The sequence below is a fragment of the Triturus cristatus genome, chromosome 1_2, assembly GCF_964204655.1.
Source record: "Triturus cristatus chromosome 1_2, aTriCri1.1, whole genome shotgun sequence".
Classification (NCBI taxonomy): Eukaryota; Metazoa; Chordata; class Amphibia; order Caudata; family Salamandridae; genus Triturus; species Triturus cristatus.
In genome coordinates, this window is record NC_140580.1 from 1,006,756,589 (window position 1) to 1,006,779,021 (window position 22,433).

The 22,433-nt window shown below is 41.9% G+C and overlaps 1 protein-coding gene across 10 annotated transcripts in view; it reads left to right on the plus strand.

Moving 5' to 3' along the window:
* EHMT1 (euchromatic histone lysine methyltransferase 1) overlaps positions 1–22,433 on the plus strand; it is a 1,124,912-nt gene that overhangs the window by 640,118 nt on the left and 462,361 nt on the right. For all 10 annotated transcript variants that reach the window (XM_085611576.1, XM_085611658.1, XM_085611650.1 and 7 more), the window contains 3 exons: positions 11,917–12,111; positions 15,365–15,447; positions 19,930–20,036. In XM_085611576.1, the coding sequence (XP_085467702.1) occupies positions 11,917–12,111; positions 15,365–15,447; positions 19,930–20,036 (385 nt within the window). The remainder of the gene's footprint in view (positions 1–11,916; positions 12,112–15,364; positions 15,448–19,929; positions 20,037–22,433) is intronic.

Sequence of the window (22,433 nt, forward strand, 5' to 3'; positions counted from 1 at the left end):
TAGTGGTACGCAAGCTGCAACAACAGCTCACACTGATCCTAGTTGCTCCAACGTGGACCAGACAACCCTGGTACACAACATTGCTGGAACTATCAGTAGTCCCGCACCAAAAACTACGCCTCTCCCCACAACTCTTAACACAGAACCGTGGAGAGATCAGACACCCAGAACCAGCACAGCTCAACCTAGCGATCTGGCTTCTGAAGTCCTAGAGTTTGGTCCTCTCAATCTTCCCCCTGATTGCATGAAGGTTATCAAAGAGGCTAGGCGCCCCACCACTAGAGCCTGCTATGCAGCCAAGTGGAAAAGATTTGTTATATACTGTAACAATAACGCCATCAACCCTCTAGATGCCTCCACTCAGCACATCGAATGTTACCTTCTGCACCTTCAGAGATGTAATCTAGCATACACATCAATTAGGTTGCATCTCGCTGCCATTGCAGCTTACTTACAAAATAGACAGCACCTATCACTGTTCAGGGTGCCCGCCATTAAGGCATTTATGGAAGGCCTCAAAAGAAGAATTCCTCCGAGGGTACCTCCTTCCCCAGTGTGGAATCTAAACATAGTCCTCACAAGAATAATGGGTCCTCCATTCGAACCTCTGCATAAATGCGAACTACAATTCTTCACATGGAAAGTCGCTTTCCTTGTGGCCATTACATCTCTTAGAAGAGTCAGTGAGCTACAGGCACTAACCATTCAAGAACCATTTTTACAACTCCATCATAACAAAGTGGTTCTCAGAACAAATCCCAAATACCTTCCTAAAGTTATCTCTCCCTTCCATCTGAACCAGTCTGTTGAGTTGCCCGTGTTCTTTTCGCAACCACAAACAGTAGCAGAAAGGGCTCTTCATACACTGGACGTAAAAAGAGCCCTCCTTTACTATATAGACAGAACAAAACCTTTTTGTAAAACAAAACAGCTTTTTGTATCCTTCTCACCGCCACATAAAGGCAATCCCATATGAAAATCTTGCATTGCAAGGTGGATCATCAAATGTATACAAATTTGCTACCACAAGGCAAAACTAACACTATCTATTCCCCCTAAAGCCCACTCTACCCGAAAGATAGGGGCTTCAATGGCATTTTTAGGGAACATTCCCCTAGACGACATCTGCAAAGCAGCTACATGGTCTACACCGCACACATTCACAAAACACTATTGTGTAGATGTGCAGGCAAAACAGCAAGCTAGTGTGGGCCAAGCTGTACTTAAAACACAATTTCAAACTACTGCAACAGACACAGGTGGTTGCCGCTAAGGAGGAGTACTGCTATGCAATCTATGCATAGTGTGTGATCTACAGCTCATATGCCTCGAACGGAAAATGCTACTTACCAGTATGCATCTGTTCTTGGCATGTAGAACTATAGATCCACACACGCCCACCCACCTCCCCGTCTACCTTTATCTGTTCCAGTATTAGCTTAATTAGATACAACGTACATGGACATCTCTTCCTGTTTCTTACAAAACTCCATTTCCCTTCTTGGCGAAAAAACAATCTGGCGATGGAGTCGATGCCCATGCGCACTATTGTCCAAAGGAGGAGCCACCTATCCCGTGACTTGACAAGACTTTCCAAAACAACAAAGTGCAAACATCCGGGTCCAACACCAGTAGGCGATCTATGCATAGTGTGTGGATCTACAGCCCTACATGCCAGGAACAGATGCATACTGGTAAGTAGCATTTTCCTTTTGAACTGTCTTATGACTAATGTAGACAGTACTTCTGATGTTCAAACTGGACAGCAGTTATTCTGCACAGCTTTTATAAAAAGTTTTTCCAAAGCTACTGACTTTCAATGGTACTGTAAGGTACACAATGTGCTCCATTCAATGAATGATTTGCCTGAATAGCAACACTTAACACACTTATGGTTCTTTGAATTGTTTGTTTTAAATATGTTATTCATTGCAATTCCCTCATTTTCTAACACAGTTAGCACTACCATAAAAAACTCCTGTGCATCTTGTTGTACATTTATAGTGAACTGTGTTCCACCGTTGGAGTGATCAACAAATTCACGTATAAATGAAGTTGAATTACACACGTGTATTTCAGTGTGTACTAAACTTGAAGAGTTGTGAAAGCTTGACTTAAATTTTCTCTTTGTTTTGTAGAATGTTTTCAGTCACCGGTTGTAGGTGGAATAGAACATGAATTACTACATTAGATTAACATGAAACACCAAAAGTGTTTGGAAATTGGAAACCTATTACATTATTGACTTTTAATTAAAGATTTTAGCTTTTTGAACAATTAGTTTTTCGCTTTCTATAACTTGGATGTTCTTGACAATGGGATATAAGCTCGGATGAGGTACACACAGCCCTCTCAAAACAGTTGTATTTTATCACACATGATGAGTCATCAAACTGTAGAAGGCACAATCCTGATAATGACCTAACCTGTGATAAAGCAACATAAGACGTGCTTTCTTTGAACACTGTGTGACCTATATTTATCATTGCTGGATCCGTACTTAGTCCCTGAGATTCGTGAATGGTGAAAGCATAGGATAAATACAGAGGAAATTGTTGGTTCGAGGCATGGGAGCTATAGATCACATGCTGTGCATAGCCCGCCATCTATTGTTGTGTCCAGATGTTTGCACATTGTTTTTGTTCGAACAAGTCTTTTCCAATCACAAGGTAGTTGACAACTCCTTTCGGTGATAGTGTGCATGGGCATCGACTCCATGGTTAAATAGTTTTTTTCCGCCATTGGGTTCGGATGTGAATTGCTGTGCTCCGGTTCGCCACCGTTTCTCGGGTTCCCTTCGACGTGCAGACAACTACCCGCGACGGTATTGTTTCATGATCGCGTTTCCCATTCTCCGCTTATCATTTCCAATCAAACATCTTCGATCGGAAAACTTGTAGAGGACCGTTGGGCCTACACGCGCTGGGCTTGCTAGCAGTTGAAGGAACGGACTCCATTCAAGCTCTGTCCCGGGTGTTGCGCCAAGTTTCCGCACACCGACCTGCACGAAGTGTGCAATCTGTTTGTCCCCCGAACACGACGAGAAAGACTGCGACGCGTGTTGATCGTTTCGATAAAAAGACGCTTCGTGACCATCTGGCTCAACGTCAATAGATGCAACACCAAGGCTGCTCCGTACCGGACATCTTTGGCGAAGTTTCGGACCGAGAAGAAACACATGCTCAAGGAGCCGAGGAAGAGAAACATATCTCCGTGTCCGAGGCAGACTTCGACATTGAAGAAGAGGAGGAGCAAGTTACACCGGGTCAGCGTACTGTGAGTACAGAAATCCCCTTGCCCTAACAACCAAAGACAAAAAAGGCTCCGGTCCTTCCTCTCCCTGCGGGCCAAGGTCAGCACCGAGAAAAAGTTTTGAACACCCCGCCCACAGGCCTGGTGCCGAAACACAAAGAAAAGCCTTCATGCTCGGGCTCGAGTCGGCCCCATGCCAGCGCTGAGCCGAAATCCTCAGCGCCGAAATCCAAGCACGTCCTGGTCCACGTTTCATCTTTGTCTAAGCCTAAATCTTCAGTACCAAAGAGTTCGGGGGCCGAAACGTTTTCTGCCAAAAATGGCAAGTAAAGATAGAAAGACTCTGACAAAAGACCCTCAGTCCGATGTACCACCTTCGGATCTGGAATAAGAACAACTGGTTATTAACCCAGGTACTGGACATATTCATGCCAAATTGCCTGAAAAAAGGAAATTGGGCCAACAGGATGAGCACCACATGCCCCTGAAGAAAAGGAATGTGGGTACAAACCCTTCACCACCTTATGTGGCACCTCCTTCACCTTCTAATCCTCAATTACTCATCGCACCCACTAATTCACCACCACCACTATGACCTGACCCACAGGATGAAGGTGATGGGGATGGAGATGAGGATAGGCCACAAGATGTTGACCCATGGGAGGATTACGATACTGATCCACACACAGATACTGACCCTGACTTATACCCGTCCAGGCTATCCCCACCTGACTATGTAGGCTACATTGAGCTTCTTAATAGGGCTGCTCATTACCATGGAGTGGAACTACATAAGGAGGCTTTAGGGGAGGAATTCTTGTTTGAGACCTTCAGCTCCACTCATAAAACTACACTTACACTACCAATGCTTAAGGGGATGCTTAAGCCTACAGATGAGGTTTTTAAAGATCCTGTAAGGGCAAAAATCATCACGCCCAGGGTTGAGAAGAAATATAAGCCAGCACCTACTGACCCTGCCTACATCAAGGGTCAGCTGCCCTTAGACTCTTGTGTGGTGTCTAATGATCGCAATTGAGCTAACTCACAGACCACAGGTGAGGCCCCTTCTCCTGATAAGGAATCCAAGTTAATTGGTGCCTAATGGTAAACGGGTAGCCTCACAAGCAGCTAATCACTGACGCATTGCTAATGCTCAGGATCTGCTAGCCAGATATGATTGGGCTCATTACAGTGAGCTAGAAAAACGTATGCAATTTCTGCCTGATGAGCACAAATCTAAGGCAAATGGTCTTATCCAGGAGGGCAAATCCCTCCACGTGCGCATTAGATGAAGCAGAAACAGCAGCTTGCGCATTAAACACCAGTTACTGCTACGTAGACACGCATGGTTGAGAATTTCAGGTTTCAAATCTGAGGTACAGGCCTCCATTCTCAAACGCCTTTTGATAAGGAACACCTCTTCGGTCCAGCAGTTGACACCTCGCTGGAAAAAATGAAGGACACTGAAGTTGCATGGGGGCTTTACAGTTACCTGCGAGTAGGGGTTTCTTTCGGCACTCCTTTTACAAGGGTTGCTCAAAAAATATTACAACAGAAAATCCCTTTTCCTCTTACAAGGGCAACAACCAATTGCCCTCATCACGAGGCTATTTTAGAGGAGGTTTTAGAGGAAACCATGGTAAGGGAAGAGGCAGAGGCAACTCCACACGTACTTCCCCTGCAAATAACAAACAGTGACTTTCTTCCGCTACCTCTTATCATGCCACTCTTGTAGGGGGACGCCTCTCTCAATTTATCCATGTCTGGAACACCATCACCTCAGACAAATGGGTTTTACTAATTGCCCAATATGGTTACTGTCTGGAACTTACAGACACTCCCCCAAACATTCTTCCAAAATCACACGCAATGTCACAGGAACATCTTACCCTTCTAAAAAAAAGTTGTTCTCTCTCTGTTAGAGAAAGGAGCGATAGAACCAGTCCCATTAAAACATCAGGGTACCGGGGTATACTCCCTGTACTTCTTGATTGCCAAAAAGGATGGCTCTCTCAGGCCTATACTAGACCTCCGAGAACTAAATCTATACATTCAGTTGGACTACTTTCACATGGTCACTCTCCAGAAAGTGCTTCTGCTCCTTCAACAAGGCGACTTTCTGTCCACTCTGGACTTAAAGGACGCCTATTTCAATATCCCAATACATCCTGCTCACCGCAAATACCTCAGGTTTGTGGTAGCAGGCCAGCACTAAAAGTTTAAGATGCTCCCATTCGGAGTAATTACTGCACCCAGAGTTTTCACCAAGTGCTTGGCAGTAGTTGCAGCTCATCTTCGAAGACAACACAGTTACGTCTTCCCCTATCTGGACGACTGGCTCATAAAAGCCAGCTCGCAAGAAACCTGTCTCTGTCACACTCACTAAACAGTGCAGTTGCTCCACGATCTTGGATTCACAGTAAACCTCTCCAAGTCCCATCTACAGCCATCCAACACACAGGCGTATCTGGGAGCCACAATAGATAAACAAAAAGCTTTGACCTACCCCAATCCGACCAGAATCCAACTCCCAAGGCCTCGGAGCAGAGATCCAAACCCCGCTTGGACCCGAAGAAATCTGTGCCGAAAGCGGTTGCTGAGGAGGAAGAACTTTTTCGACCGGATCCTGTCGATCCGAAACAGAAAATTCTCCACATAGACCCCAAAACAGGACATGTGGCTGCTGTTCCACACAAGAAGAGGAAGCTGAACACACCGGACACTCCTGCAGTGCCTGTGAAGAACAAAGTCTGTGCCACTTCACCTATACGACCCTCTTCGCCTGCTCTTTCTCATAAGCCTGTTCTGCCTCCTGAGCCTGTTCTTCCTCCTAAGCCTGTCTCTCCTCCACATCCTCCAAAACTTCCACCACACTCACCATCACCACAGGATGATGATTTAGGGGGTGGGGGAGGCAACAATGACCATTTCACTGACCCTGATGACGACACGGACGTACCACAGGATGACTGGGACGATTATGATGACCCAATAGATCTCCCAGACCTCCCTGATACCCAGGCATATCCAACAAAGCCATCTCCCCCAGATGACAATATAGGCTTTGGTCAGCTTGTAAATAGAGCTGCTCTCTACCATGGTGTTCAGATGCATTCTGACCCTGCAGATGAGGACTTTCCTCTAGACACCTTCGAACAGTCGCAGAAGACTGTCCAAATCCTGCCAATGCTAAAGGGGGGTCATTAAACATGCCCCCGACATATTCAAGGACCCTGCGAGAGCTAGAATTCTCAATCCCAGGATTGACAAAAAATATAAACCCGCTCCCGATGATCCCACCTACATCAATGGGCAACTAACTTTAGACTCACTAGTGGTAACTAATGGTAGGAAACGTGCCAACTCTCAGATCTCCGGTGATGCACCACCTCCGGATAAAGAATCTAAGTAGTTAGATGCCTCTGGCAAGAGAGTTGCTGCCCAAGCAGCTAATCACTGGTGGATAGCCAACACACAAGCATTACTTGCTAGTTACGATAGGGCTCACTATGACCAACTAGAAACCCTATTACAACATTTACCTGATCAATATAAAACCCAGGCAAATGATTTAATTCAAGAGGGCAAATTAATAACCAACGCATCAATCAAGTGTGCCCTTGATGCAGCTGACACAGCCTCTAGGTCCATTAACACTAGTGTGTTACTCAGATGATATGCCTGGTTACGCATCTAAGGCTTCAAACAGGAGGTACAAACAACTATCCTCAATCAGCCGTTCAATCAGGAACACATTTTTGGACCGGCTGTAGAGACCACGTTAGAGAAAATGAAAAAGGACACGGAGACTGCTAAATCCGTGGGGGCATTACAGTCTCCATCCACACGTGGTTCCCTTCGTCGCTCCTTCTATAGAGGAGCATCCAAAAATATTGGAACAGACACCACCTCTTCTTCCTGCAAAAACACCATGCAAGCATCCCCCAACAGAGGATATTTTAGAGGCGAATACAGGGGAAATAACAAAGGGAGAGGCCGAGGGAACAACAACACTCGTTCCTCCCCCACTAATAAACTGTGAGTTCCCTCCACTCCCTCCAGACCATTCCACTCCGGTCGGAGGGAGACTCTCACAGTTCCTACCTGTGTGGAATTCCATCACTACAGCAAAGTGGGTAAGACAAATTATCCAGTATGGTTACTGCCTGGACAGCAACCCCACCCACCATACCACCAAAACAGCGCCCAATGTCCACGGAACATCTCACACTCTTAAAACAAGAGGTTCTCTCACTGCTTCAAAAGCAGGCAATAGAACTAGTTCCCTTACAGCATCAAGGAACAGGGGTTTACTCACTGTATTTCCTAATCCCCAAAAAGGACGGCACCCTAAGGCCAATACTCTACCTCAGACCCCTCAATCTCTACATACAGTCAGATCATTTTCATATGATCACTCTTCAACAGGTCCTCCCACTACTTCAGCAAGGCGACTTCCTTGCCACACTAGATCTCAAGGACGCCTACTATCACATTCCCATACACCCTGCTCACAGAAAGTATCTAAGGTTCATAGTGGACGGGCAAAACTATCAGTTCAAAGTCCTTCCATTCGGGGTGACGACCGCACCCAGGGTGTTTGCAAAGTGCCTTGCAGTAGTAGCAGCACACTTTAGAAGACAACAAATCCATGTCTTTCCATATGTCGATGACTGGCTGATGACAGCCAAGTCTTTCAACCAGTGTGTTCATCACACTCATCAAACCATCCAACTGCTATACGACTTGGGATTCACAGTAAACTATACCAAGTCAAATCTTCAGTCGTCCCACATACATCAGTATCTAGGGGCCACATTAGACACCTCCAGAGCTCTGGCATTTCCCAATCCAGCCAGCATAACCAGTATACAAACACTAATCACCAAATTTCAGCCACAGCATTTCCTCCCAGCAAGGGTATTCATGCAACTCATAGGAATGATGGCCTCTTGCATTTTTATCGTACCTCATGCAAGACTTCAGATGCGCCTCTTACAGGAATGCCTAGCACGTCAATGGAACCAGGCTCAAGGACAACGTACAGATCTGGTGCTGGTGGAAAGCCGCACACATCGCTCTCTGCAGTGGTGGAGCAAACAAAACCTTTCCAAAGGGCGGCCATTCCTAGAGGCGGTTCCACAGATGGTGCTAACAGCAGACGCATCACTCACCGGCTGGGGAGCCCATCTCCTAAACCACACAATTCAAGGCAAATGGACCTCTCAACAGAAAGTGTTCCACATCAATCACCTAGAATTACTGGCAATATTTCTAGCATTAAAATAATTCCAAGTACATCTACATCACAAGACTGTCCTAGTCCGGACGGACAACATGACAGCCATGTATTACATACAAAAACAAGGAGGCACACATTCTTTGCAGCTGTCCCAGCTCGCACAAAACATTTGGAGATAGGCCATTCCACAAAACATATACTTTCTGGCAGAACAACTTCCAGGAGTTCACAATCAGATTGCGGATCTGCTAAGTCGACAGACACAGCAGATACACAAATGAGAACTTCATCCCCAAGTTCTTCAACCATTTTTCCATATGTGGTGCCAACCAGACATAGATCTATTTGCCACACACGCAAATGCAAAATGCCCAACCTTCGCCGCCAGGTTTCCACACCCGTTGTCCAAAGGCAATGCGATATGGATGACCTGGTCAGGCAGATTTGCGTACGCTTTTCCGCCACTCCCACTGATTTCCCTAGTAGTACGCAAGCTCAGACAACAGTCCCTCAAGATGATTCTGGTAGCTCCCACATGGGCATGGCAACCGTGGTTCACAACACTACTGGAACTTTCAGTAGTTCCACACCAAAAACTACACCTCTCCCCAACATTGCTAACGTAGAACCATGGAGAGATAATGCACCCCAATCCAGGTCAACTGAATCTAGCGATCTGGCTCCTGAAGTCCTAGAGTTCGGTTATCTTAATCTTCCGCCGGACTGTATGAACATCATTAAAGAAGCCAGACTTCCTACTACTAGAGCTTGCGATGCAGCAAAATGGAAAAGATTTATCATCTACTGCAATAACAATAAAATTGATCCGCTGGAGGCTTCAATCCAGGACATCATTTGCTACACTTACAAAGATCTAATCTAACATATTCATCCATACGATTACATCTAGCGGCACTTGCTGCTTATTTACAAAACAGACACCACTTGTCGCTATATAGAGTACCTGCAATTAAAGCCATTATGGAGGGCCTTAAAAGAATAATTCTCAGACTGCCACCCTCTCCGATGTGGAATTTAAACATTGTTCTTACCAGGCTCATGGGTCCCCATTTGAACCTTTACATAAATGTGAACTGCAGTTTCTCACATGGAAAGTAGCTTTCCTTGTCGCAATTACCTCTCCCAGAAGGGTAAGTGAGATCTTTATCCATACAAGAACCATTCTTACAAGTACATCGTTACAAGGTGGTTCTTAGAACAAATCCAAAATTCCTTCCCAAAGTAGTCTCTGCTTTTCATCTTAACCAGTCAGTCAGTTGAGTTACCAGTGTCTTTCCAAAACCCAGACTCTGTAGCAGAGAGAGCTCTTCACACAATGGACATCAAAAGAGACCTACTTTATTACAGTGACAGGACTAAGCCTTTTAGAAAGACAAAACAACTGTTTGTAGCCTTCTCACCACCTCATAAAGGAAACCCCATCTCCAAAGCTGGGATCGCAAGGTGGATAGTAAAATGCATTCAAATATGCTACCAAAAGGCTAAACGCACATTAACAATTCCCCTAGAGCTCACTCAGCACGCAAACTAGGGGCTTCCATGGCATTCTTAGGGAACATTCCCTTAGATTACATCTGTAAAGCCGCAACATGGTCTACACCACACACCTTCACCAAACACTATTGTGTTGACGTGTAGTCTAAGCAACAATCTTCTGTAGGCCAAGCTGTTCTTAAAACACTTTTTCAAACTACTGCAACAGATACAGGTGACCACCGCTAGGGGAGACACTGCTGTACAGTCTATGCATAGTGTACAATCTGCAGCTCATGTGCCTCGAAGGGAAAATGCTACTTACCAGTATGCATCTGTTCTTGGCATGTAGAGCTGCAGAGTTGTACACGCCCACCCGCCTCCCCGGAACCTGTATCTCTTCCAGTATTATCTTAATTGGATATATTCACAAGGACATCTCTTATTTCTTACTGACTCCATCATTTCCCGTCATGGCGAAAAACAATCTCAGAATGGAGTTGATGCCCATGCGCACTATCGTCCAAGGGAGGAGTCACCTATCTTGTGACTACAAAAGACTCTTCCAAGACAACAACATAGTATCCGAGCCCAACACCAGATGGCGATCAATTCATAGTGTACAACTCTGCAGCTCTACATGCCAAGAACAGATGCATACTGGTAAATAGCATTTTCCTTACCTTTTAATATCCCCACTAAAAGTGATTTGATGAATGTGGTTCATGTTCAGTAGGAGAGCACCAGATGTCCTGTACGCATCTGCATGATTATTCTGCCTAGCCTAACAACAAGGGTAAACAATATGTAGTCAAAAGGTTCCAACCTACTTTTAAATTTGTACATGTTTTAAGAGAATTGTTGAAAGATGTGTATATTTTACCATCAGCTAACCACTTTCCTTAATTTCATAGATTGTACCAAATTTAGCATGTTACTCAGATGCACGTTCTTCCTCACATTACTTAGTTTCTCAGATTTAACTAAGCCCCTAATCCTATAGTCAGCTGTTATGAAAATCTCAGTCTTTAATATCCCCATAATAAAGTAGATATCCAAGTTTTCAACAATACTATTGAGTCAGTAAAGTCCCAGCTCTAAAAGTAGCACTTCAGCATTGAAAGTAACTTCTTAATCAAACCATGCTTTTGTTTTCTCTTTCACAGTTGATTATAGGAGCATATGTTATTCATTCAACCCTTGAGAACAACAAATACAACCACAATCCATGTGTTGGCTTCAACTGGAACGTACTTCACTGTATCAAGACAGTCTACAAATTATATTTGTTATTTTATTTTGGTATAGACATATTTAGGCATTATCTGTATCCTGGAATGGTATATACTTAAAGTGAAAACGAATATAATTTCACCCATGGATTTTGCATCTAAAGATGAGCAACATGGGTACTGTGCTAGGCAAAACTAATTTAATGGATATAAATTGCTAGTTTTCTGTGGTGTGGTGTATCTTGTGATATCTGCAGAAGAGACAAATAGTGAATGAGATTCCCTGGTTGGCCAAACCTTTTCCTCATCCCATCTTTTCCCTCTAATTCCTTCGGTTTTCTGACTCGAATTAACAATGTGTTCACAGAGATAACGTACTCGCTGCCTCGTAGTTGTTCCAACACAGTATCCTTTCTTACAAAGTATCATTCAAGAAACATATTGCTGGGTGAATTTCCATTACATTGTTTTGCTTTAAGGAAAGCGCCAACTGGATTATTTGATGTGTGTACTTTGCAATTTACACAGAGATGGCACTCTGATCTGAATCTCACCCTCTACTTAAAAAAAAATCCCCAAACTGCAACTGCGCATACACGAGTTTCAACGAGTTTTGTCAAATCAGTATTTTATGTGGGAGAAATGCATATATATGCCTGAAGTCAATTTTTTTTTATTATTCTTTTTTGTATGAAGTGGACTTGATGTGTCTTCATCGCCAGAAAATGACAAACCAGTTAGTTCTTCTGCATCAGTAACCCCAGAAGGGGTTGAATCGCTTGATACTCCTGCTGTGACAAAACCAGACAGCACCCTGTCACCACCTGCACCAGCATCGGGACCTATGAAAGAAACACTTCAGAGCGCCTTGATAGCCCTTGACCAAGAAAAGTAAGGCAAATATCAAAGTTATCTTAAGTCATTGTCTAAAATTCAGGCCTTGAACCAGTAACTAAGATAAATTGAAAATTGCTGATAAGTAGGCAGTCATGGTGTTTACAAGACAATAAAAGATTTTAGTAGCGAAAATATTTATATTAAAGCTAAACAAAAAACTGTGGACCTTTCCTCTGGCTTTTTTTCACATAATAGTTCTAACACATTTTCTAACACATGCTGTTAAAGTTTAGTATTGTTCTTATTCACTCCCTTGCGCTCTTGCTTCTCCACTGATTTTGGTTGTTCCTGTGCCTGGAAGAAGAAAATCATTTTTACTGTTCCCAGAAGTTGTCCATCATACCTTCCCTCAAATGTTCTTGCCATCCCTCAGCACCTTGCTGTGAGACCCCTAAACACCTTAGTGCTATGTCCATTGGTCCTGGAATCACTCTACCCAAACTTTGACCTATTTTTCGAATCATTAAAATGCCTATATAGTGACTGGTATAATACTACATCTTTGCAATGATGGCTGTAACTTGTTAGACAATGGCACCCTCCCTGGTATATTGTGGTGCCGCTCCTAAGAATGATTTTTGCTGTGCCTGAGAGTCCCACTCTCTACACTTGATGATAGTCCACAAACAATTCATGAATCTCCCTGCCCTCTTACAACAGTAGACTGCCATATGCTGAAATTTCCCCTGGCCTGTTTGTAAACCACAAGGTCCCTCGTTCACAGCAAAAGTGACAACATAATAGAAGTTTTGTGCTGTTCCCTTTGCCCCTACATTCGAATCTTTGCATGTGCTGTATCCAGCTTGCCTTCCCCTTCTGTAAGTTTACCCATGTGTACAAATTAGGGGTCATATTGATTGATTAATCTTTTACAGTTTCGAACATCTGCAGTGCTGGCTTACTATTCAGAATTCTGTTAGCTGTAGCTCTCTTCCTTGCCATAATCTTTTATCTTTTTTAAACTGACGTTTGCTATGATAATGCTATTTCTAACAATAATGAATGCCATGCCTGAACCTCTGTTCAACTACTGTGCCATCTCTGGCTTATCCAGCTTTACATGGGTTCTACAAACTGTGGTACATCCCAAAGAACAGAAAACACTTTTACATCAGGTAGGAACTTATAGTCATTCAGGAACAAATCCATGCATGTGATTTGATTCTTCTGCTCTGCTTGGTGGCCGTTAACATAATTTACTGCATTACTCCGCTTAATCGCCTGACACAAATTTTGAGGTTAGTGGCACTGTCCGATTCTGGTTCAACTTCTTCATGGTCACTCACACTCAATAAGTCTAAGGCCTTACTTCTCAGCCATAAGGTTCAACCGTATCACTGCAACTAGATGGCTCTTGAGAACCTGAATCTGAATTTCTCGGCCACGATGTGTACCCGGGCAGCACCACCTCTACCTCAAAATTAGTGGATGGGTCTAGGGACCCTGGTCAATTAATGCGGTAAACTGCTTGAAGGACTTTTAGTCAGATGGAGAACATGCTGATAGGTCTAAAGGATAATTCACGCCAAACCTTTCCAAAGGCCCATCCCCCCCAAGCCTGCCCTCCCCGGACACCTAGTCTGTGCATATAGACTCCACCAATGGTTAACTCCAAACAATATTTAATTGTTTTATTTTTTATTTTTTTATAACAAGGATGTAACAATTACTAAGTTGTTCACAAAACAATTTTTGCAGAAATCTTGAAAGCATTTGTTAACTCGTTATTCTTGCCTTGTATAAAACCTAGCATTTGTTTATGCAATAAATCATTTCCATAGATATCGCAGTACACAATATTGAATTTCAGTCGGCCTTACTTCCCATAATTGCACTAGAAACATTTATCATCCAGGCTAAAATAACATTAATACATTCAATCAGGGGTTCTTCAAATGATCACCCTTAGAACCTAGTGTGCACATGAAAAACAAAAACAAGCTATCATCTACTGCTGTTCTATGCCCTGATCCCAGTTGCACCAAATTTTATTTTCTCGAGCAGTCTACCCAACTCCCTTGAGGTACATAGCCTCCCGAATATAGATTTTTGTTTTGTATCTTTGGGATCCATTGGGCAACTGTTTGAACTGAATAAAAATTCCATTTGGCCATAACTGACAATCGAGCCACTAATATTGAAATAAATAACATTTGGCGCTGCCCTATCATCCCTATAGGCCCTGTATGCATCCGGGACGAGGGTCCATTCCAGTCTTTAGCTTACCTCTAGAAAGATAACCTGAAGAATGATTTTAAGACACCTACACATAAACAACATATGCGACCAATCCCTGCTGGATCCTATCCCTGGGTATATTATGGGGATTTTGGCAGGCGTATAATACAGCATCCATTTGCTGTAGAAAGCCATTCTTCTCAAATTATCTGCAAGCATGGCCTTGTAACTTGACAGATTGTTGAATTGCCATTGGGAATTATCTAGTCAACACCCCATTGAAGCTTCTGTAGATTTAAACAAATCCAAAATGGTTTCATAACTGCCGTTAGTGTGAAGTTGCCTATACCAGTTCCCTATGCCTCATAGTTTAGTGACAAAATACACTTTCCCTATATCACTTCCAATGCCCCTATGGTTTGGTGAAATGGAGCCTCAGGTTTGTGTGAGGAGACACCTTCCTGGCTCCTCTCTGGCACCAGGACATGACTTAAATGTTGTAACGCACATCTGTTTCCTAACTTGCTTTCAAGTTGATGTGCCTCTTCAAAGAGTACATGGACTGACTGTGAAATTTCTTGTAATTTGTGAACAAGAGGCATCCTGAAGCAGAAAATAGGAAGCGGTTAGAGCAAAAGGTTTAAGTTAAAAGTTAGTTTTAAGGGCTATGCGAAAATCAAAGTGGTTGCATAAGAGACTGTGAGGCAATGGTTGGCTGTTGAATATACTCAACTTGTTCAGTTTGCCCATGGTGAGAGAGCTTTCTGTTGAATGAACGTGTATTATTTTCCCTTAATTTCCATGTGCCTCCTCTTCCGATTTTAGTTATTCATAGTACTTAAGGTACTCTTGCTACTCTGTGATCATATCCACTTTAAAGACCTCTTTAAGAGTTTGGCTAGTTTGCTTAGCAGGTCTAAAATCAGGTTAGAACTATTAAAAAACTTTTCTTTGTGCCTGTAATATCACTAGTCGAGGTAGTGATTTCGGTAATGGATTTTATTGCTAGAATCAAGGTTTATTGGCCACGGATCATAACACTTGAGTTTTGCTTCTTATCTGTCGACAGGCCCAAGAAGTTACGGTTCCACCCCAAGCAACTTTTCTTCTCTGCCAGGCTTGGGGAGCTGCAGAAGGTCTTGATTATGTTGGGTAAGTGAAAACATTCAGTAAATATTGTAATAGTTCAGATGATTATGCTATTTCAGTCCTTATTGACAGATGCCAACAACTGTGCTTTCCTTTCGGCACTGTTTGGACCCATATTACTGTTATAATTATTCATCAAAAGACTGGTAAACATACTCAAAATGTATAATTATTATGTTTAAGTTGTTTAAAAATCCATGCAGAATGTGCAGCAAGTCTTGATACTGAACAATCTTGAAGATGAAAGTTCACAGCCAACTTTTTTTGGTTTAAAAATAACATAAAGTAAATAGGGAAAAATAAACCAAAGTATAAAAAATATATATTTCTTGTTCAAAGATATTCTCTTTATAAAACTTTCTTAATTCATATAGAAAATTTAGGCAATGTTCAGTTTGTTGGATTATTTGAGTAAACATTTTTATATGTTCATAGATTGATCGTTGCCTTGTTTTTCTTACTGTGGCAGTGGGTTCAAACATTTGTCTAGCTTAGGCATTGTATAGTTTACAGGAGGGATTACTTTTGTTCTTCTCTCACAGGTTTGAGATTGTAAATGTTAAGAGCATCTTTCTTTTCACAAGGTTATCCATGGATGTGGCACAGAGTAATTTTGTAGAGCTTCAGACTCAAGCTATGGTATTGAAGTTAAATGGTGGGTTAGAGAACTGAACACTAACCTGTTGTCTGGTTGCTCTTCAGTGCAGATCTAACTGCTGTCGATGCCACTTTCCATGTACTTATTCCAGTATATCATTTCCGTAATGGATTATTCAGCAACATTCATAAACGTATATTATCTTCCCCTGTCTGTAGTATCAACAAACATTTTTGTGGGTGAAGTTTTATTAAAAAACATATGCCATGCACTTCCTTGTTAGACACCGTTTTAGCTCTTACTTAGTCATTACCTTTTTGTCTCTGTCACTCTCTTTTACACTGACCTAATTAAAATTACAATTAAAAGAAATAGTCTAAACATGACCTGAAGATCTATTTTAATTCTTCTCTATCAAAGGAAACTGGGATTAGATGGGCTGTGGCTTACATGGCATTCTAGATTTCTATCATTAGTTATTTAAAGCGGATACCAAACACAAGAATAACGCATACATGTTGATTTTATGGAGTGGACATGCTTTTCCTGTTTTGTTTGACCTGGATCTAAATGGAATCCTATTGTGAACATAACCTTTTTACATTTCCTTAAAAAAAGGGAAACATAAATCAGAAAATGGTGCATTTAGGAAGACTATCAAAAGTGATCTATTTTCTTTTTTAGAAGTGTTGCACTGCAACTGCAGTAAGGCTGTAAGTAAGCTCGTACTCTCCCACAATGCAGAGCAGTTTGTTGTGACTTTTTATTGTGAGTGCAATGTAGGAGTAAGGATCTTAATTACTAATTTAAAGTTGCTCTCATGGTTAAATGTGGAGGCTAAAGGCTTGTTCTTTTTCAGGGAAGTTACCAATAAGGAGAAATAGGATTATAAGTTTGTACCTTTTCCTCATGCCATGGTATTGTCTTTATATTAATTATTTCTATATAATAGCACACTCACCCACATGGAGATCAGGGTTAACCAGTACGTTATAGAAAATATGAGCACTGTGAAGCCAGCTAATAATTTGGTCTCTTCAGAGTACTATTGCAAGGCTCAAAAAGAGGAAAGTAGCTCAAGAAATATCTATGCAAATCTGAAATGACCTTTGGAAGAACGGATGGATGAGCTCTTAATTAGCTGCGATGCTGCTTTGAATTTGTTCTATCAGATGAGGCTTTACGCAGTGGCTACTGTGACTATTGCCTTCTAAAATGGATGCAGGTGATGGGACAAATGTGCAGGTACAAAAGAAAAGCCCTTTCATTTATAAGGGTTGTGAAAGTCTTCTAATTACAGGGGAAACTCTGCTAAGTGACCCAAAAACTCAGCTGCGCTTTGTGGAGTTCCGCAAATGGTGGAGTGCGTTTGGTTACATCGTTCGCGCTGTTTTTAGTGCCAGGTTTTGCAAGGAAGGAGCGGAGTTTTCTTAAACTCTGCGTGCTCCGCGGAGTGCAGAAAAACTCTGCAAGCTCACCGCTCAGGCCTAATTTTGAGGCCTTCTAAAAAGTACTTAATAGCCATGATATTTAGAAAGTATATTTGAGAGGGGCATTTTCTGTATGTTATTAGCGCTGATAGTTGTACCATCACAGAAGAATATTGTTATTCAGATGAAGGTTTTGTAATGCATATCTTTCCTGCTCATGCTCTGGTTGGCCTTCTCTTAATATCTGATACAGAATATTTTCCACTTGAGGGCATACAAGACTGTGGTAGCAGGATATTTGGCCTTTTTTAAAGCTCTCCTTAAAGTTTTTTAGAAGCTGAAAATCCCAGTTATGGAATTATATCTAGTGGGGCATGCTCAGTGATCGAAGCTTCTGAAATGTGAAACTAACATGTAAGTTGTGTAACCAGTCTTATCAAAATAGAATTGCCTGCAAACCTAGAATAACGGTCTTGACATTTTGGGGCTCATTACGATGTCGGGCAGAATCCCTTCTCCCCGAAACCGACTCGGGTCAATGGACCGACCGACCAACACAGTCGGTGGTCCTAACCACCCAGTTAGAATGCATTCCTATACTTTACTATGGTAGCATGCATTACGGCAGTAAACCATCCGCAATGCATGCTCTCATAGTGAAATGGGAGGTGCGGTTCATCCATGCACCCCGTGGCAGACCCCTAAAGGTGCCTGCCACAACGTGCAGGGGTCAACAGGGGGGCACCTTAGGTGCCCCCTCTGCCTCCAACCGGAAGCCTTGCACCAAAGGGGTCCCTGCTGGAGTCATCTAACACGCTTTCCGACATGGTTTCCATGTCTCACTGACCGGCATGGAAACCATTTCAGAAATTGTGCATTGTCTCAAGGGCGGAAAGAGCCGCCCTTGAGCTTACAGGCTGGATTCTGACTGGCAGACGGGCTCTCCAAGCATGTCAGAAGCCAGCCGGAATGACCGGCCGGTGTCCTTTCGGATCGCTTCCAACAAAATAATCCGGTCGGAAAGGAAACCGACCGGCCCATTAAGATGTGGCCCTAAAGGCTCCGACCTTTACTGGCATTATTCTAATTGGCCCCTTTGTGTCTCTTTAAGTGGACACTAGATCCAACTGTGGTATTGTAGCTTGTCAAGTTTTTAGAACTCGAAGGTTTGGAGCCAATGCCGAATCAACTGAAAATTATTCAACATAATCCTGCATGTGTGCTTGGTAGCATAATGCAAGTTTGTAGTGGGTTCTGTTTTATTTGATGCGGAAGTTAGTGATGGTGTCATTTACTTTCACTCCTTCAACTCTGATGGTTTTCTGCTGAATTAAACAGTAGTCTCGAATCCCTAGAAGATACAATCTTCCTTGTGATTCTATAACAATTGTACCTAGCATACCTGCCTTCCACTGTACATTTTAAGAAACACCTCTAGACAGATTAGTTTAACCTCTTTCAAAAGATCAGAAGTCTTGGATATTTGCATCCATTTTAAATCATATTAATCTTAAGTTGAAGAACTTCACCTTTTTCCAGAACGGAGCATGAGCTTTTGTCCGCCATGTAGGTGGTTAAATTGTTATCTGTTTCAAGGAAGCATTTTTTATGTGGTGGGGAGTTCATAGACAAACCTATGTTTACCTTTTTAAATTAGAATGGCTACATCAACAAGTGGCATTGTGCTTCTTTTCTTTCTTGGGTGTAGCATCACACCTTTGCATTTCACAAAGACCTTCAAGGGTATCCTCGTTAAATTCATGAACATCTTTCCTCCTTCTCCTTTGTGGAGCCCAAGGAATGGAAGAAAAGCCTCAGACAAATGGTTTAATGTCTAAGCTGGTCATCATTATGCATGTACTGAAGACCTAGCTCCCATTGTTCGGCATGCCGGGATTGTGGTATTCCATGAGCAGCCTAACAGTTTCAGTGCTGCTTTTCTGGGTGCAAGGCTACATGCTAAACTTTCCTGTTTTTTTTCTCTTTGTAAAAATGGGAAAAGGAATAAACAGATTTGGGCTACAGGAGTAACATCTGCTTCATAGTCTCATTGTTTATTTAATCATGGGGCTTACATTTGTTCCCTCATACATTGATTTTTAGAGACTTGAAACATGCAAAGTATATGTTGTCTTTTCCTAGACGTTGTCTTTTTGATTTACTTGGAGAGATTGTCTCTCTCATGTTCCAGGATCCCACACAGTGGCAGGATTATTTTGTGTTTATACATTTTATTAAAAAATAACACTAACACTTTTTCCATGGATTCAGCTTCTTTATTTTTCTTAGCTACGCATACAGTTTTTTGATGCATGCATTGTTACATTACAGAGTTGCATATTGTTTATTAGAAGTAGGATCTTTTTTGTGTGATACTTATCTGTCAATCTCCATGTGGTAATCTCTTTCATGTTATGAAAAACTTTATGCAGCAAAGGTTTTTTTTTTCTCCTCCAGTGGATGGCATTGACCCCAACTTTAAGATGGATCAGCATAGTAAGCGAACCCCACTGCATGCAGCAGCAGAGACTGGACATGTTGATATCTGCCACATGCTTGTTCAGGTTAGTTCTGAATTACAGTGGTGTTCATGTTTTTACATTTAGGGCTGAGAGTGACAAGCTTCAGTGTTGATTCATAGTTCTTGTTGCAAAACATACTTCATTGCCCTTGGCAGTTATTTTCCAGTTACATCATTCTTTTTACTGCATATTTTTATTAGTGGGTTAGCAACCCCTTCAGACTTAAACTATTTTTGCTGTTGTGATGGTGGCGAAACTTAAATATTGAGAGTTCAGATTAGTATTCCCATATGAGCACTTGCAATATTTTGAGAGTAGAATGTAGGGTAGAGGGCTTCTTCATGTGGGTGCTTAAAATGTGGGTTTGACAATTGCTGAGCTCAAATTATGTTAGTCTGAGGCAGTCTGTGCTTTCATCTAAGAGCTGCAATTTGACTGAGAATAGATTGAAACAAAAGTGAAGAGTGGACTAAGCATATGCAAAATATATGGTCTGATTTAAATACAGATGTCCACTCTTCCACTTGAGGCCAAATACAGAGTTTTGTTTCCTTGACTCAAAACAGTTTTCACTAACCAGATACATTTAAATAATCTGAATTTGTGATATTTGAGCCCGCTGGAATTGAACATTCTAAAAAAAATTAATTGTATGAATAAAAGGTAAGGAGGAACCTGAACAGTTCGCTGATTAACATTATTTAACTCAGACTACAGTTAAGAGCCATGCATCTTCCCAATCAAGAGCATCTGATGAAGATGAATGTCCCATAAATACCTGCCCTTCGATCAGGTACCATCCACCACACGCCTACGGGAGCCACAACAGAGCACATGTGTCCTTATCTCTTGCCCCAGTACTGTTATTTGGTGTTTCTCAAGATCCCTGTTATCCGAGACTACCAACAGGCATCTGCTGTAGATCTCAGATCTCATGGCAGCATTGTAGACCATGCACAGCACAGGTAAAAGAGTCAGAGGAGCGATAGACTGGTTAAAATAGGCATTAGAGCAGTGTTTCCCAAATCTTTTGGAAACATGACCACGTTTTTTAGAGCGTCAAACTTTCACAGCCCACTTAGCTTAAATAGTGATGGAGTGCGATTTTTTTTTGAAGTGTAATGAAAGCCTTGTGTGTCATTTACAGACCACACATTTTCCATTAAAATGAGCTCTAAATTTGCACAGACCTGCAGCTTTACTGTTAAAACTAAATTGCACATAAACGATAGTGTCGAAATAGGGTTTCAGTGACAATTTTAACATTTGTGTAACATCAAGTACAGTGCCCTGATTTGATTTGCTCTTATTAAAATCTTTGTTTCCATCACACTTAGAGTCACAAAAAAGTGGTTTGTTATTGCTTTCCTAATTGCTGTATGTGTAAAGTTAATTTACAGGTATTTGCAGTTTGTTGTGTTACAAAAAACAACCTTTCCTTTTATACCAGCAAGATTGTCACATAATACACTTTATTTTTCTTTCTCTGTCTGCAAAGTGAGAGGAGTTTGTAAACACCAATCCCCATGTTAAAATAATAAGCAGCAATTTGTTAGAAGACCTAGCCTATCAGTTGACCTCTTCTATGAAGCGCAGCAAATGTGACAATATAAATACAGATTTTAAAGGCATCATTTTTGTATTGCTTTAACTTTTGTAACCCTCCAAAAATCAGCTTGCAGCCTACAGTTTGGGAATGCTGCATTAGAGCATAGCTCTGAAAAGTCCATTTATGTGAATTGAAATTAATTCTTTTAAATATTGTATTACTGCTTCTGGAACTCTTGTATCTTACGAGCAACTAGGTTACCCAGCCGTGATCTTATTTGCATTGTGAAATTTGTAGTCTTGAGTATATTATTGGAAAACAGAACAGCCACCAAACTACAAAGATACATCAAAGACTGGGCATTCTACTCTGATCTGACATGGGCCAGTTTGAAAGCAATGCTTCTTGTTTGTCTTTCTTAAAATGCATCTGCCACATGTGATCCTGTGTAGAGGTATAATTTACTTTCATTTGAAACTCTCAGATTACATTTTCAGGTTTTACTTGTTGGAAGGCATAGTAAACAGTCACATGAGTAAACTGGTTTCTGGAGACCATATACTGTGAACATAGGGTAAACCTAAAACAGGAGACGAGTTTAAGAACATTATTGTGTATTTTTTGCAAAATTGAACTTTTATTTACAATTATTGTATAAGAAAGCAACAGTAATTAGTGATGGTTTTATCGTAGCCTCAGTCCTTTGGGGCTACTAGTCAGTAACGTTCATAGGTGCTTTATGCATGACGTTCCTACTTTCTGGATTATTTTTCCTCAATTCATGATCCACGTACATGCAGAACAGACTCTTCTAACTAGACGGCTTGCACAAGCATAGCCGTAGCTGAACCTACTACGCCGCAAAAAACCCACAGCTCTGCTTCCGTTCT